At 35.4% G+C, this 14,779-nt stretch overlaps 2 protein-coding genes across 2 annotated transcripts in view; one reads left to right on the forward strand and one right to left on the reverse strand.

Moving 5' to 3' along the window:
* MED12L (mediator complex subunit 12-like) overlaps positions 1–14,779 on the reverse strand; it is a 350,848-nt gene that overhangs the window by 88,854 nt on the left and 247,215 nt on the right. The window contains exons 15-16 of the mRNA XM_011972754.1: positions 4,798–4,945; positions 104–222 (exon numbers count right to left, since the gene is read on the reverse strand). Coding sequence (XP_011828144.1) covers positions 104–222; positions 4,798–4,945 — 267 coding nt within the window. The remainder of the gene's footprint in view (positions 1–103; positions 223–4,797; positions 4,946–14,779) is intronic.
* Positions 1–14,779, forward strand: part of P2RY12 (purinergic receptor P2Y, G-protein coupled, 12) — a 46,045-nt gene that overhangs the window by 28,565 nt on the left and 2,701 nt on the right. Inside the window, exon 2 of the mRNA XM_011972753.1 lies at positions 13,553–13,717. The gene's annotated coding sequence lies outside the window, so the exon portion shown is untranslated. The remainder of the gene's footprint in view (positions 1–13,552; positions 13,718–14,779) is intronic.

Raw genomic sequence — 14,779 nt, forward strand, 5'->3', positions numbered from 1 at the left:
TATGTATAAAACCATTAAGGCTGAGAAAATACACTGCATGAAAAAAATTTTTAAGGAAATTAGAATACTGCAAATGCACAATAAAACAGCTTTAAATGGCTACCTGAGATGTCACTTGATGTTGATCAAAATATGAAAGAAGCTGGAGTTTAGTGAACACAGTTTCCAGTGTTGGAAATGTCTCTTGCTTGTTCTTCCTGGCTTTTTGTCCTTCATCCCCAACTACATAAACATAAAGCAGATCCATTATTTTCCATTTAATAGAAACTCTTGACATTTTTAATGGATTTTTTTTTTAAGTACAGCATACATACAGAAAAGTGCACAAATTATATGAATTTCTATAAAATAAATACACTCACACAATAAGACTTGAATACAAAGTAACAGAATGGAATATCAGAAACTCTCTCAGGCCTCTCTAGGCACCTCTCCCTCCCTAGGAGATCAAAATCCTGATATCTAACATCTTAGATCGCTACTGCCTACTCTGGAACTTTACATAAAGGAAATCGTATAGTATATGCTTTCCACATCTGGCATCTTGCAATCAACAGTATGCTTTTAAGATTGATTCATATTGCTGAGGTAATTTTAATTTGTTCTAAAAACTAATAATTCTCACTTACTTATAGTATTCCAATGTGTGACTGTACCACCATTTACTTAACCATTCTAGTGAGTAGTTTCCAGATTTTAGCCATCATAAAAAGTGTCTTTATGAACATTTCTCACTAAACAACTTTTAAACTACAATTATATCAACAACGAAGGTGGGGAGATCTCCTGGGCTCACTTTGACTTAATCAAACACCTGCTTGGCATCTTCTTTGGAGACTCACCTTGTTACTTTTCTGAAGCGTTTAAAATATTTTTTTAAAAAGAAATTACATGATTCCTTTTTTAATGGCAGCAAAAAATTAAATCACTCCACGTTAATGAAGAAGTGCCACATTTATCAAATTAGCATAAAGAAGTTTGAAGAAAATTCCAATAAAAAAATAAAAATTGCTTATTATAGGGGTACTCTTAACAGTTCTAAGAATATGATCCAAAAATAAATTCAATTCTGTTTTTAAATACTTTAATATTTTGTATTTACAAAGACAAGTCTAAAAACAAAAAGGAAAAGTTGGATATATGATTGATAATGTCATTTCTAGCACTGTGATTCTAAGCAGTTAAAGGCTACCAAGACAAGAGTTCTACTCCTCACACTGTCCTCTTCTTTAGAAAAGTTTAATTTCAGAGAACAAATGTCACTTTACAGATTTCTCTATTAAAGACACAAGAAATGAACAAGATTTCACTGAGCTCAAAAATATTTTGCTAATGGCAAATGTAATGGTCTTAAACAATAACATTAAAATAAAAGACTTCTCTTTCAACAATGAGGAATTAGTGGTTAGAGTCAAAAACAAAATAAAACAAAACACCACAAGGCTGGTTCTTTTCTAATTCCCTAAACAAAGAAACCTTGATGCCAGAGTACATCAGAATTTAAAGGTGCAGGGGTAACATAAGTTACAAGCTTGTGCCACTTTGGCCAGTAACACCAAATATAATGCAAAGATTAGGAACTACCAAATTCATTAAACCTGATTATTTTTTCAACATCTACTCTCAAAAGTACAAATTATATATGAAATTTTGCCTTCACTGTAGCTGCTCACATGTCATGAGCATGTTTAGAATATCCAAGTTTTGAATTTTTCATTTACTAACATCTTTGATCCAAGGCTGAAGAGCTAACATCAACAGCCTTGTGTACAAAATGCCTTAAAAGTGAAATTAATGTATTGATTCAGTTCTTCCTAGGACAAAACAAATAAACAATAACAACAGACTTAAAGAAATAGATCCTACTAAAAACTCCTAAGTGCACCTTTTTATTTGTTTGTGCTAATAGATTCCATTTATCTACATATCACTAACTTCTTAAAACCTTATCTAAAAGAATGTAATTGGTTCTCAGCAATTTATACTCAACAGCAAAATTTAAGAAATCAGTGGTGGTTCTCAATGAAATACCTTATTTTAATGATATTTACATGAGTAACAATATAGTCAATATATATTTTTCCTCATCTTTCTTATGTTAATTTGCTTTTATAACATATTATTGCTCTTTTGTTGCTTAATTTTGATTTTCCTTTTTAAAAATCTTTAAATCCTGGAACTTTAGCCTTTTAAAGGTTGTCATAGTAAACTTCACTAATATTTTCAAAAGATACACCATTGACAACCAAAAAAGGTCAATGCAAATGAAAAATGAAGTTTGATCATTCAACTGGAAATATTATTTGAACTTTATATTATAAATTCACCTAGCCAAGACCTGGCTGATCTGACAACACTCCTAATGAGTTGGTTCCTCAAAATGTTATTTTCATGTGTTCCCAGAAATCAAATACATGCTAACACAAGGTCTGTTTTCCTTACCAGTACTCATGTTGCTGAAAAAAGTGGGCATCTTTCCATTAATCTGAAGTATAGTTAGCTAATTTCTGGAGTATACACTAAATTTTAACTAGTGACTTAAGATTATTTATAAGAAAGCAGCTCACTACATCCCAAATTAATAGCTTTCTGGTTAAGGAACTTTATCTAAAATGAAAGAAAGTAAAAAATCCCCTCCCAACGATGTGGTTCCACAGATGATGTTTCTATTTACTGACAAAGGTTGAGGATCCCTATTCTGAGAATCCAAAATGTGAAATTCTCCAAAATCTGAAACTTTGAGTGTAGACATAATGTCATAAGTGGAAAATTCCACACTTGATCTTATGTGACAGGTCACAGTCAAAATGCAGGCACACAACACAGTTTATTAAGCATCCCCAAGAGAAAAATAAAATTACTTTCAGGGTATGTGTATAAAGTATATATGAAACATAAATGAGTTTCATGTTTAGACTTGGGTCTCATCCCCAAGATTTCTCATTATATATGCAAATATTAAAAAATGTGAAAATATCCAAAATCCAAAACCCTTCTGGTCCCAAGCACTTCATATAAGGAATACTTGACCTGTTTCTCAAAAGGCAGCACAGAACAAAAATGTTTTTCACTTTGTGAGTTCATATGCTAGAATTGCCTATTTGAGGGATTGCTACAAAGACAGGACAAACTACAGTGTGGCATTAAAAAGCTGTGAAGGAAGTTAGTAGGCTCAACAGAAAAGGATACCTCATTGCTTCCTTCCCCTTCCCATACCCTTTAGCCATCTAAAAAGTTCCATAGGATCTGGAAAGACCCTCTAAAAATAATTTAGATGAAATATGTATTACTGAATCTCCTGAAGGAAATACTGACAACCCCCCCCCATTTCCAAGTATACCAAAAGTAGTTTTAAATATTCTTTGCTAGCTAGTTTAAGGGCTTCTAAATTCAATCTTCTAAATGCAACTGTTTCCTCTTTTTTCTAAGACAGAGAAAACATCAAAACAACAGATAAACAGTTTTCTTAGACAGAGCACTTTCTTTTTTCAAGTTCAATAATGACATGCCAACAAGAAGGTTTCATTTCCCTTCCACAACTCTTGGTTGCTTCCTCAGAGAGCTGAGGTATTTCAAAGTCCTTAACTGGGAATGGAAGGGAGTTAGGGAAGGTGACGCGAATAACAGGAAGGATAACTTCCCCACTGAGTTCTGAAGACTATCACCTCTGACATCAGATACCCAGAACGCCATATGCAGACTGAAACACGTTGTCCCTCATACCATGTTTCTGCATGTGCACCATGATTGACCGGGAAGAAAGAGAATCTATCTGCATTATTAAGATCTGTACTTTTCTCTGGTAAAGATCTCGGGTGGACAAATTCTGGCAATTTACCCTGCTGAAGTCTGAGAGCTGGATCTCCTGTGAAGAGTCCATAAAAAAGTAGCATGTACTACAGAACAGTAGGGCTCCTAGAGGTGGTTTATACCATCTGTAGGAAGAATGTTGTTTACATAGGGTAAACACAAACTTTCTTTTTCCTTCTATGATTTAAGTATTAGAGAAATAAACACTAGTGGTGGTAGCAGGATACCTAACAATATACTTAAAATAATTTGATTGCCTAATGAAATCAACAAACCTTGAAAAGAATAACTAGGCAAACGTGAAGTGGATAATTACAAAATTCCAATTATGCAATGTGGTGATACAACATAAAGGCACAGCTTCACCGTAAAAACTATGTCAAAAGAATGGGGAAACAGCATTCCAACTAAAGAAGACATTATAGAGCAAAGATCAAATTTCCTTTCATTTGAAATCATTTGGAGATATAGGTAGTCATCACTACCTATTGGAGTTATTTTTCTGAATAATGTAAGAAAAGATGAGCAAATATGCTGTCATGATATTCAATTAATATGCACATGTGAGTGCCCCAGAACAGAAACTAACCACAAGCTTGGAAAATTACGGTAAAGAAACAGAGAAACGGATCTCTTCCAGACTAAGGGTTTTCAACTCATTCTTCAGTACTTCATTTATTACTACTATAGAAAATTTGAGAAGTATACCAAAAATCAGAATGAATTATTTACACCTACCTATGGAATACAATATTTTAATACAACAATATTTAACATTAATGCCTTGTATTAATATTTTAATACAAGGATTACTATAAATGGAAACAAGGCTTTAAAATTTAAATGTGCTTGTTCACATTTCAATGTGACAGTCATTCAGGAGGGGAAACGCTCTGTTGACAGTGACGCAGAACACTTTGATAAGACTGTGCTCAGAGGGGAGGCAAAAGGCAACATAATGGGAGCAAATGCATTAAGGTTCTTTACCCCCTGTCTCTGTGGTGCTCTTCTTGTTTAGAATTTTCAGGATATCTTTGGTAATCTTCTTCAGCTGATGCCTTGCTTCATCACGCTCTTTGCCGACTCCATAGAGAAGGATTGTGCGCTGGTTACATTCATGACTTGAAGATTCATCCTGAAAAACAGAAAATGCATTCTGAAACTCTTGACTGCAGGGGTGGGGTTGCATTTCATATCCCTGAAATGCACTGACCACAGCACCTCCATACTGGCTTGCGGTGGTGGCATCCCGCCCTCCCTTCAATTCACCTCAACCTCCATTGGCAACACCCTTGTTTTTCCAGTTTGGAACTTGCTAACATTATAAAAAAAAAAAAAAAAGTGTCAACTGACCTGAAGTCTTAATAGAAGCACTTGATGTGGGCGTACCCTGCAGAGTAAGTTCTGGCTATTGAAAAACTTTTCATTGTTTAAAATTGAACATAGTTATTAATTTCACATCATGTAACATATTGTTTAGTCATATTTTTCCCTTAAGGAAAATGTTATCTCTTCATAAGCTTGGTTTTATATATAGCAATAGTAAATATTTACATTAAGGGAAAAAAATCTTGCTAGGATCCTCAAACACCTTTATAAAAAATATTCCTGGACAGGGTGCAGTGGCTCATGTCTGTAATCCCAGTGCTTTTTGGGAGGCCAAGGTGGGAGGATCTCTTGACAGGAGTTCAAGACCAGCCTGGAAAAGAGCAAGACTTCATCTCTACAAAACTATATATATTCCATTTATTTCCAGCATGGCTATGTGAGATACACTTATATTTATTTCCAAATGACAAAACAATAAAGCATGTAGGGGTCATTAGGTGTGAGGCAAACAGCTGAAAATGCAAACATGTTCTGACATCACCACTCTTCCCTTCTGGACCACCTCTCCACCACCACCCCACAGACACAATGAATACAAGCACTACTTTTTTCCCACGTGGGAAAGAAATTTAGTCACAGCATAACGAAAGCATATGCACATCACTGAACACATTCCTCAGCCAAAGTTTCAGAGTCCAGGATGTGCCCTCTCTTGTGCCTGGCTCTGAATCTTTCTATAGCAATTTCTCTCTTGGATTTTATAATCTTCCATTTTCTTAGAAAATGCCCAAATCTAACCTTTGGTAAACCTCCTCTTCTTACTCTTTGTATATTTTTGCCCATGGCAAGCACTTCCCAACAGCATCCATCTTATCCTAAGGAGCTTATATGAGAAAAGAACTCCTCACAGAGAAAACAAACTGCACTGTGTTCCTAATTAGTAGTGGCAGCAACAAAGAACAAAAACCTTAGACCAGAAGTCCAGTGTTTGATCTGGAGAACTTCACGTGTGTACACCGCACAAAGTAGCATATTGCTTCTGCAGCGTTAAACTAAGAACCTGTTTTTCTCTCTCCAATTCTGTTACGTGGCTCTCAGTCTTTGTGTCGGCCTGCCTTTCTCAGGGACACACTTGCCACTGCTTCCCATTGCACTGGTTCCTTTTGTATTATACATTACCAGAAATAGACATTTATATAGCCTGCCAATCTATCTTTCTATTCCCCACCCCTAAATGATTCTTAATGTTTCAGGTGTTCAAATTTGTCTCCAAAAAAAAAGAACATAGGAGCAAGTTTCTCTTAGAAGCTGGGTACCTCTCCCAAATTTAATATCCTGGGTACCTCTCCCAAATTTTCAAAAGATATCCCTAATCATAGGATACAACTGACATAAGCAGTGATCCCTAGAGCTGGCTGCGCATCTGAATGAGCTGAGCTGCTTGCTAATTTCCCACTTTCGTTGTTGCTACAGAGAATTACTGATATATTTCTGGGGGGGGTGGGGTCTGGTGGGTTGTGTACATATAAACCCTAGGAAGGAAACAGGACGGCACTAAGAAAACTATGAAAAATGAAGGCAGTGACAGTCACATGCTTTAGCAATTGTTTTCAGTTAAGGCATATATCAAATGGTCCTAATGTAAATGTCCATGTGAAGGGTGATGACTTTAGCACAGTTATTCAATAACTGTTTATAGAACATCTATTTAAGGCAAGATAAAATGCTAGGAGCCCTGAAAAAATACAAAGATAAATGATTCCTTCTTCAAGGAGCAGAGATTCAATGTCATCAAAGTAGTATTTACAGACCTAGGCGTCCAAAGATGGGTGGTGAAGGAAAGCATCCTGGAAAGAGCCACATGCTCCCACAATCGTACAGGATCACTATGGCCCCAAATTTACCAATAATAGCCCAAGCTTGGGGTAAGAGAGCTGTGACTGCATGCTGGTTGTGCCATTTGCTGAGTTCATGATCTATAATAATGAACCTTCCTAAACCTCCAATTCTTCCTCTGAAAAATGGGGTAACATCCCTTCCTTGTAAGGTTTTTGTCAGAAAACCTGAGATAAAGCACGTAAAATGCTTCGAAGCATACTGGATAGTGTTCACTACCGTTAATTCACATACTAGACTTCCACTCCTCCCCTGCACATCCCCCACACCCACACCAAACTGCATTACTCAACATTTCACCAAGACTCTAGGGCACTTCCTCCCTTTGCTTTTGTTCGTCCTTACACTCTCATAGCTGCAATTTCACTTGCTGAAATGCTATGTACAAATACAGTGTCAGTTCCCTCACTCTGTCACTCCAGTTTATTGAAAACCTCCCCACAGAAGGAGTAAGGAGGGGAAGTAGACTTCAGAGCATTTATTACAGTATAATTCACTTATTTCCTAGGTATTTGTTTAATGTCTGTCTCCCTTATTAGTGTGTAAATTTTGTGGAAGACTCCACGTCTGTTTTGTTCATTTTTATAATCTCCTTAACAGGCAATGAGTTAGCATTTAATATTTGTTGAATACACTAAATACAGAATAAGCGGACTAATGAACAAATATATAGCCAAAGGAACAGTGCAGAGATGATGATAAGAACAAAAATTAGTTTTGTAGGAAACTTTACCTGATGATTAAGTGTTGAGAAAAGTGAAGAGGAGATGTGAGAGACAAAGCTAGAGTAAAAAAGTTTGTAGGGTGAACTAAGTTTTAGTGGTGGGAATGAAGACTAAGAAGCAAAATGAAGAGGTATCTAAGAAGTTAGGAAACGATCAGGCTTTTGAACCCAAGGAGTAAATGTGCATCTCATTGGACTTCAAGATGTACCCACTAGTTAAAATCTATTTATAATGTATAATAATAAATAGTATTGCTTATATTACCAAATAATTATTATTAAATAATCTATATATAATGTATAAAAATACATTAATACATTATAACAGCAGGGAACTTCTGAATTTACATGTAAGTGCAAGGAATTTGAAGGGTAGGTAGAAATGTGTAAATGTCCAGTAACTGGTTTGATATGGGCCCTAACACAGAGGTGACAGCTCAGGAATAAGGGCAATATGTCAAGTTCTGGGAGGGATGCAAAACCTTCACATTATGTTTAGCTAAGAAGGGCTGAGAGAGCTGAGATGGTGAGGGGAGAAATAAGCCAGCAAATGGTGCACATGCACACTCTTTAATAAGATAATATAACTCGGGGTCACACAAGTCAGGGGAGGGGATACATAAGAAAGAGCACCACTGACGATGTCCAATGAGGTTAAGAAGTCACAATGGATGTGACCTCTTACTTGTTTACTGAAAAACTATGTGTGTACCTCAAAAGAGAAGTTTCTCTAAAGTGGCAGGGCACAAAGCTAGGAAACAAGGAGTTGAAGTGAGAGGTGGTGACGAAATGGTGAAGGTAGGGAAGTGACCCACATTTACCAGGAGTTGGGCATGAAGAACAGCAGCTTGAGAGGAAAGAAAGCGTTATGAAGATCATCAACAAACTCTTGTTTCAGACCTATCTTTCAAATAAACAAATTTCCATAGCAGAAATCGAGATTGGGGAACAGATAACTGATGATAAAGGATATAAGAGACAATGGCCTCTTAGCTGAATTAATATGGAAAGAAAGAAAGGAACATCTTTCTACCTGACCATCAGAAAAAAGGAAAATTAGTGAAAATAAAAAGACATTTTGAGGTGAAGATGACACTTAAGAAGCTCAAATCATTCCTTGGCCTTGATATGCTCAGGGAGTTGGGTCAAGGAACAAAGTCATGAGTTGAGAACGTGGGGATAAAATTGAAAAGCAAAAGCAGCAGGCAGTGAACTGGAAAACAATCACTGCTCAGTCTCTATATGGGGTGCAAAGACAGTATCCCCTTCTTAGCATTAATATTTTCAGGGAACTCATGATAGGTGTTACTATAGTAGTCTTCAAATAGGACAGGCAGAGGCATTTTAGAAGCTACTATTTTTCAAGAGCCTACAAGATTTGTTTACATCAGTTTTTTATACAAGTAGAAAATGCAGGCTGGCACGGTGGCTCACACCTGTAATCCTAGCACTTTGGGAAGCCGAAGCAGGAGGATCACCTGAGGTCAGGAGTTCGAGACCAGCCTGGTCAACATGGTAAAACTCCATCTCTACTAAAAATACAAAAACTAGCCAGGCATAGTGGCAGGTGCCTGTAATTTTAGCTACTCGGGAAGCTGAGGCAGGAAAATCGCTTGAACCCGGGAGGCAGAGGTTGCAGTGAGCCAAGATCGTGCCATTGCACTCCAGCCTGGATGACAAGAGCAAAACTCCATCTCAAAAAAAAAGAAAAAAGAAAGAAAACGTAGAAGCCTTCAAATAGCAATTTATAACAAATGAGAATAAAGTCAACCTAAGAAAATATACCAAATATTTTCAAAAGTATCAATGATTTCTGCTTTCAACTTGGTGTTTAAACACCCTCAAGTTGCACAGTTGTAAATAATATTAATAATCTGAGATAAGCACCCAAAACTTACTCACTTGTTTATTCCCCCAAGGATACAGTTGTTGGACAAGGAAAAGCATCAACTGGAGAGTCCATTACAGGAGATGTCAGGCTACCTCTTTTACCCTAGTCCACCTGCTGCTATTGAATTGAATGTGTCATCTCCCCTATAAACTAAGTTCTAAAAACCTCATCCTTTAGATCAATTACTTTCTTTCTCCAGATATTATCTTACACTCACAGAGACTTAATAGATAAAGAAACTAGAAGCATGCATGCCCAAAACCCTGGCAGGCTTGTTGTACTACATTAATTAAAACATGTCTCTTGAGTCAAATGTCCTTAGAAAGAAGAAATGGAGTTAACGGAATTGAGGTCTGCTCTAATTCATCTTTATTTCTTTAAAATAACTGATTAGAAATTTTGCCAAAATGTGTGTGTGTTGACAAAGATGTGATAATGATGGTAAGATGATCAGAGCTGTGTATTCTCCTTTCACCTTATTCACATTTTCTGAGATTTCAACAACGATTCAATTATCATAGAATTTTAAAATTACTAATGTCCTTAAAGAAAAATGAAAAAGATCTCACTCAGAATAAGCTTTCTTTCTTCCAAACACTAATAAAAAACAGATGAAGTAGATGTAATTCCTTCTGATAAAACAAAATATGGCACTTCATACTTCCCAGTACTCCCTAATTTTGTACGCTGTACTTCAAATGCAAATCCAGTATATATCTGGAAGTCAACTGCACACAGCAACCTATCACATCTCTAAGAAAAGCAGTAAAAACCAGTCTTCAGAAACAATAAATGCATTTAGTTAACATTTTTAGCTTATTAAATAACTCTTAAAAGATGCCTTAAAACACTATTTCTTTCAGCTGAATCTTTCAATATACCATACTATTTTGTTTGGAATAAAACAAGTTCATATAAATGTTTCATCAGGAATAAGCCTCGAGTCTGGGAGGAAGAATGGATGTGCACATGGATGAGGAAACTGTTACAGGAATGAAGATATTGAAAGGTTTTTTTTTTCTTTTATCATTAGTAACTATACACAAAGTGGAGTATATTTTCTGTAAATCAAGAAAATAGGAGGCTGATTTAACTAGATTTGTATATGAAATCTTTATTCTACACAGCTTACAGTCCACAGTATGACTGATATTTATATATACTGGTCCTCTATTTACAAGCAAAACACTTAAGACTGGGATGTCAGATAACTAGGTCACAAGACAGCATTCTTTTTTGCAAAATATTTCAATGCCCAAGACTCGTTATTTTTGGAACCTGTTGATGTCTAACCTAAATTTCTGTATTCCAATGAATAAAGCCAAGCTAGCAGACATGACTGTGCACTGCTTTAAAACACACGCCCTCAAACAAAATATTCATCAATGTCAAAATGACCACATTTAGAACCAGAGACCACTAGAACTAAAACAGCCTAAGAGCTAATCAAATGTCATAATTATATTTCTATCCTCCTGCCCAGTTCCAAAAGACTACAGGTTTCAGAGTAATCCCATTTGAAGCAAACATTTTCAGACAAGCAGACTACCTTTAGTAGACTTGGTAAAATAAAAACCAATTAAGCTACTTAAAAGTAAAAACTCTGTTCATTTTTCTAACTCATCTCAATCATACAAAATAACCAAATCAACCAAAATTAGCTCTGTTCCCAACACTAATACAAATAACTACAAACTGTATGTGTTGATGTTATTTACTAACGAGATTAAAGTATATATAACTTGCTCTGCTTCTATTCATATGAATATGTATTTCTGTTACTGAGTTACTTTTCACTTAAAGATTTGTGTCACTTTCAGCATTAAGTGGTCTAACTGGCAGCCTTCCTCCAATGAAAAAATGTTATCAGAGGTGGTTCATAAATAGGTATGTGGTTGTGAGTTAGAAATCAGAGGAAAGATAAAGTTAATTTAGATCAAGAACTGAAGCCCTTCTTTTAGCCCTCAAATCCCTACTGTTAGCCCTTCTAGAAGTTTAGAAATATAAGTTCTCAATAAGGTAGTATAAGTAACCTAAATTAGTTTTCCTTTAATATGGCAGATTGATTTGTTAAAAATAATCATCATTTTCTTGTATAAGCCTTGTTTCATCTGACGGTCTTAGAAAAAGCATCAAAAACATCCTTCAGCATTTACAATTTGTTGTAAAGGCAAGTATGGTGCTTATTTTACTGAAAGATGTACAGCCATCCCATACATGAGATTCACCTCTCACTCCTGGGCCTCTTAGTGGGAGAGGAGTTGAGGAGAGGGCATGATAGGGAAGATTCTCAGGTACAGAAATTCACAAATACAGATTCTAGGACTAACTAGACAGCACAGGTCAGAATGGGGTCTCCATCTAACTTCACCGCTCTGCTCCTCAGTTCCCTTCATCCAGAGAATGAGGATGATAAGTGGACTTCAGAGAGTAGTTGAGATAATAAAGTGAGTTAATTCATGACAGTATAAGAAATTAAATATTGGCAACTATTATTTGAAGTACATACGGCATAAAAGCTCTTTTTAAAATTGTGGGTCTCTGACAAATAAGGAAGGTGGAGATTTGTTTACCACAGAAGTCATATTTAAAAATAACAATAAAACTCTTTCCGAGAGTTTAATACCAAACTAATCCCTTTAAGACGACCAACATTTGGGGATTATTACATGCCTGAAATGACTGATATTAATAGCTTCAAGTTCTAAATGGCAACAAAATTCTTATATCCATTTAAATCAGTGGTCCTCACATTTGAGTGTACTGAGCATCAATGGAAGGCTCACTAAAATATAGATGCAGGGTGGGGCACCCCAGAGTTTCTGATTCACTCAGCTAGGTTGGTGCCCACAAATGTGCATTTCTAGCAAGTTCCCAAGTGATGCAGAGCTGCTCCTCTGCATTTTGAAAACCAATGAAGATATTTAACATGTAAAGATATAGACAAACACTCAAAATGCAGAAGAAATAACCAAAACATGTGTTCACAGCAAAGGCACCAACACAAATGATTTCCACTGATAACAGAAAGACATTGCAGTTTGAGATACCAGGGGTGCGTGTTTCCACAAAGCAGTATTTACATAAAGTTAAAGCAGCAAAACACTTTGCCTTTCAATCTCACCCCTAACATATTTTTTGCCCTTTTGGTTTCAAAGTTAAATAATTATAAATAATTGCGATACAAGGATGCCTTAATTTAATGTTATATTTTCCCAAAAACTCAAAGTTAGGTAAAGAAACAAACAAACAAACAAAAACTGTTTATATTTAAATTCTATTCAAGAAGAGCACAAAGGACACTGTAAATAAGAAGCCTGGCAATGGATACAATCACTTTTCTAATGTAATTTTGGAATCTGCTAATTTATAATAGAAGGAAGCTGTTTCACCTACAAAGGAGTTAATCAAACACAGGTTTAAAATAATGACATTATTAACCAAGGAAAAAACAAAGGGCCAGACACTTAACATCTCTAACCAGCACGCATTTTGAGTTAACGTAATTACTTGTTAGAAGAAAATACATCACCCAGTGTTGTACACAATATATTTCAGATAAATTAACCACCCAAGAAAGCAAGCTTAAAATCTTCTCCAGGAAGCAGACTGCGAAGGTTTGATCTCAACTTGGATTTATCGTTTGCAGAGAAAATAACCATAACTCGAAGTTATAAACCATCAACTCTACAGCAGGTTTCAGCAAAGAGCCACAAGATTTTAAATTGCTTTTTAAAAGATGACTTCTCAGCCATCCTCATCCCACATTTCCTGGGAAATAAAAGCAGAAGTCCTAAAAGAGGAGAGAGAGAAATTCAGTGTCTGCATAGCTTTGAGTCCAGTGTCTGAAGACAATCTCTGATTGTAAAGCCCTCTCTTCCTCTCCTTCTATTTCTCTATAGAACACTCAAGACTTTACTGACGAAAACTCAGGAAATTCTCTATCACAAAGAGGTTTGGCAACTAAACTAAGACATTAAAAGGAAAATACCAGATGCCACTCTGCACGTTGCAATAACTACTATTTACTGGATACATTCAAATCCTCCAGAATCAACGGTTATCAGGTAATATTATTTCTACAAATACTTGACAAATATATGTATTTACACTCTGATATGTGTGTATATTTTTGTCCAAGTTTCTCTTAAAATTGTAAACCTTAATAACTATCAATGCAAGCATGTATTTGGAATAAAAATAAAAATTAAAATAGAAGTCTAACTAATGTCAGAGACAACTGTTAATTAACCTCTTCATTAAGAAAAATTATATAAAGCATAGAAATAAAATATAAATGGTCTTAGTTACCTTGCCTCAAGTATAAAATGAGATTTAAATACAGATAAAGGGAGCTGAAATTCTCAATGTCAAGAATACTTGTTAAATAACTTACAGATTAAGCAAAATGTATATTCACAAAGTCAAATTTCCAAAAGTGTCAGGGATGAACTAAGACCACACAGCAGTAGCAGGGAAGGTTAAAATCATTGATCTTGTATTACAAAATATTAGGTTTTGTTTAGTATTATTTTAAAGTGCTAAATAGGTGAGGAGATGTTGAAAATTGAAGCCATACTGTGACAACATGATTCTTAATCATTTTCTTTCCATAGTTAAGGATAGAAAGGAATTCCACGGACATTTTGGGAAATTTAAGTGCTACATTCATTTATCTAAATATATCTTACATGAAAGTTATTTTTTAAATTTGTTATTTGTACTTTGATTATATCTCTGACTAAGAATATTTTATGTAGAATCAATTTCACTTATCTCTGGTGAAATAAAAAGATTACAAACATCATTTCAAATTTCTAAGATGTAGATGCCACATAGCATATTCAAATCACTTGTTAGTTTTCTTTACAGCTGTCTATTGTGGTAATAACCTATATCTTATTTTAGCTACCATTACACACTCCACAAATCTGGAAAGTATGCCCTGTTTTGAGGAATGCCAACTCATGACCATATATACACAGGCCATTTCTGTCTCTCATTTTTTTTTTTACTGTTTTAAAATGTACACTGAATGATATTCAAGAAAATGTATGCAGCAACTTCAAAACACTGAGCAAAGTTGGAAATAAGATATACACGGGTTAAAATATTTGAAGCAGAATAAT

This window comes from Mandrillus leucophaeus, unplaced genomic scaffold, assembly GCF_000951045.1.
Source record: "Mandrillus leucophaeus isolate KB7577 unplaced genomic scaffold, Mleu.le_1.0 Scaffold130, whole genome shotgun sequence".
NCBI classification, from domain to species: domain Eukaryota; kingdom Metazoa; phylum Chordata; class Mammalia; order Primates; family Cercopithecidae; genus Mandrillus; species Mandrillus leucophaeus.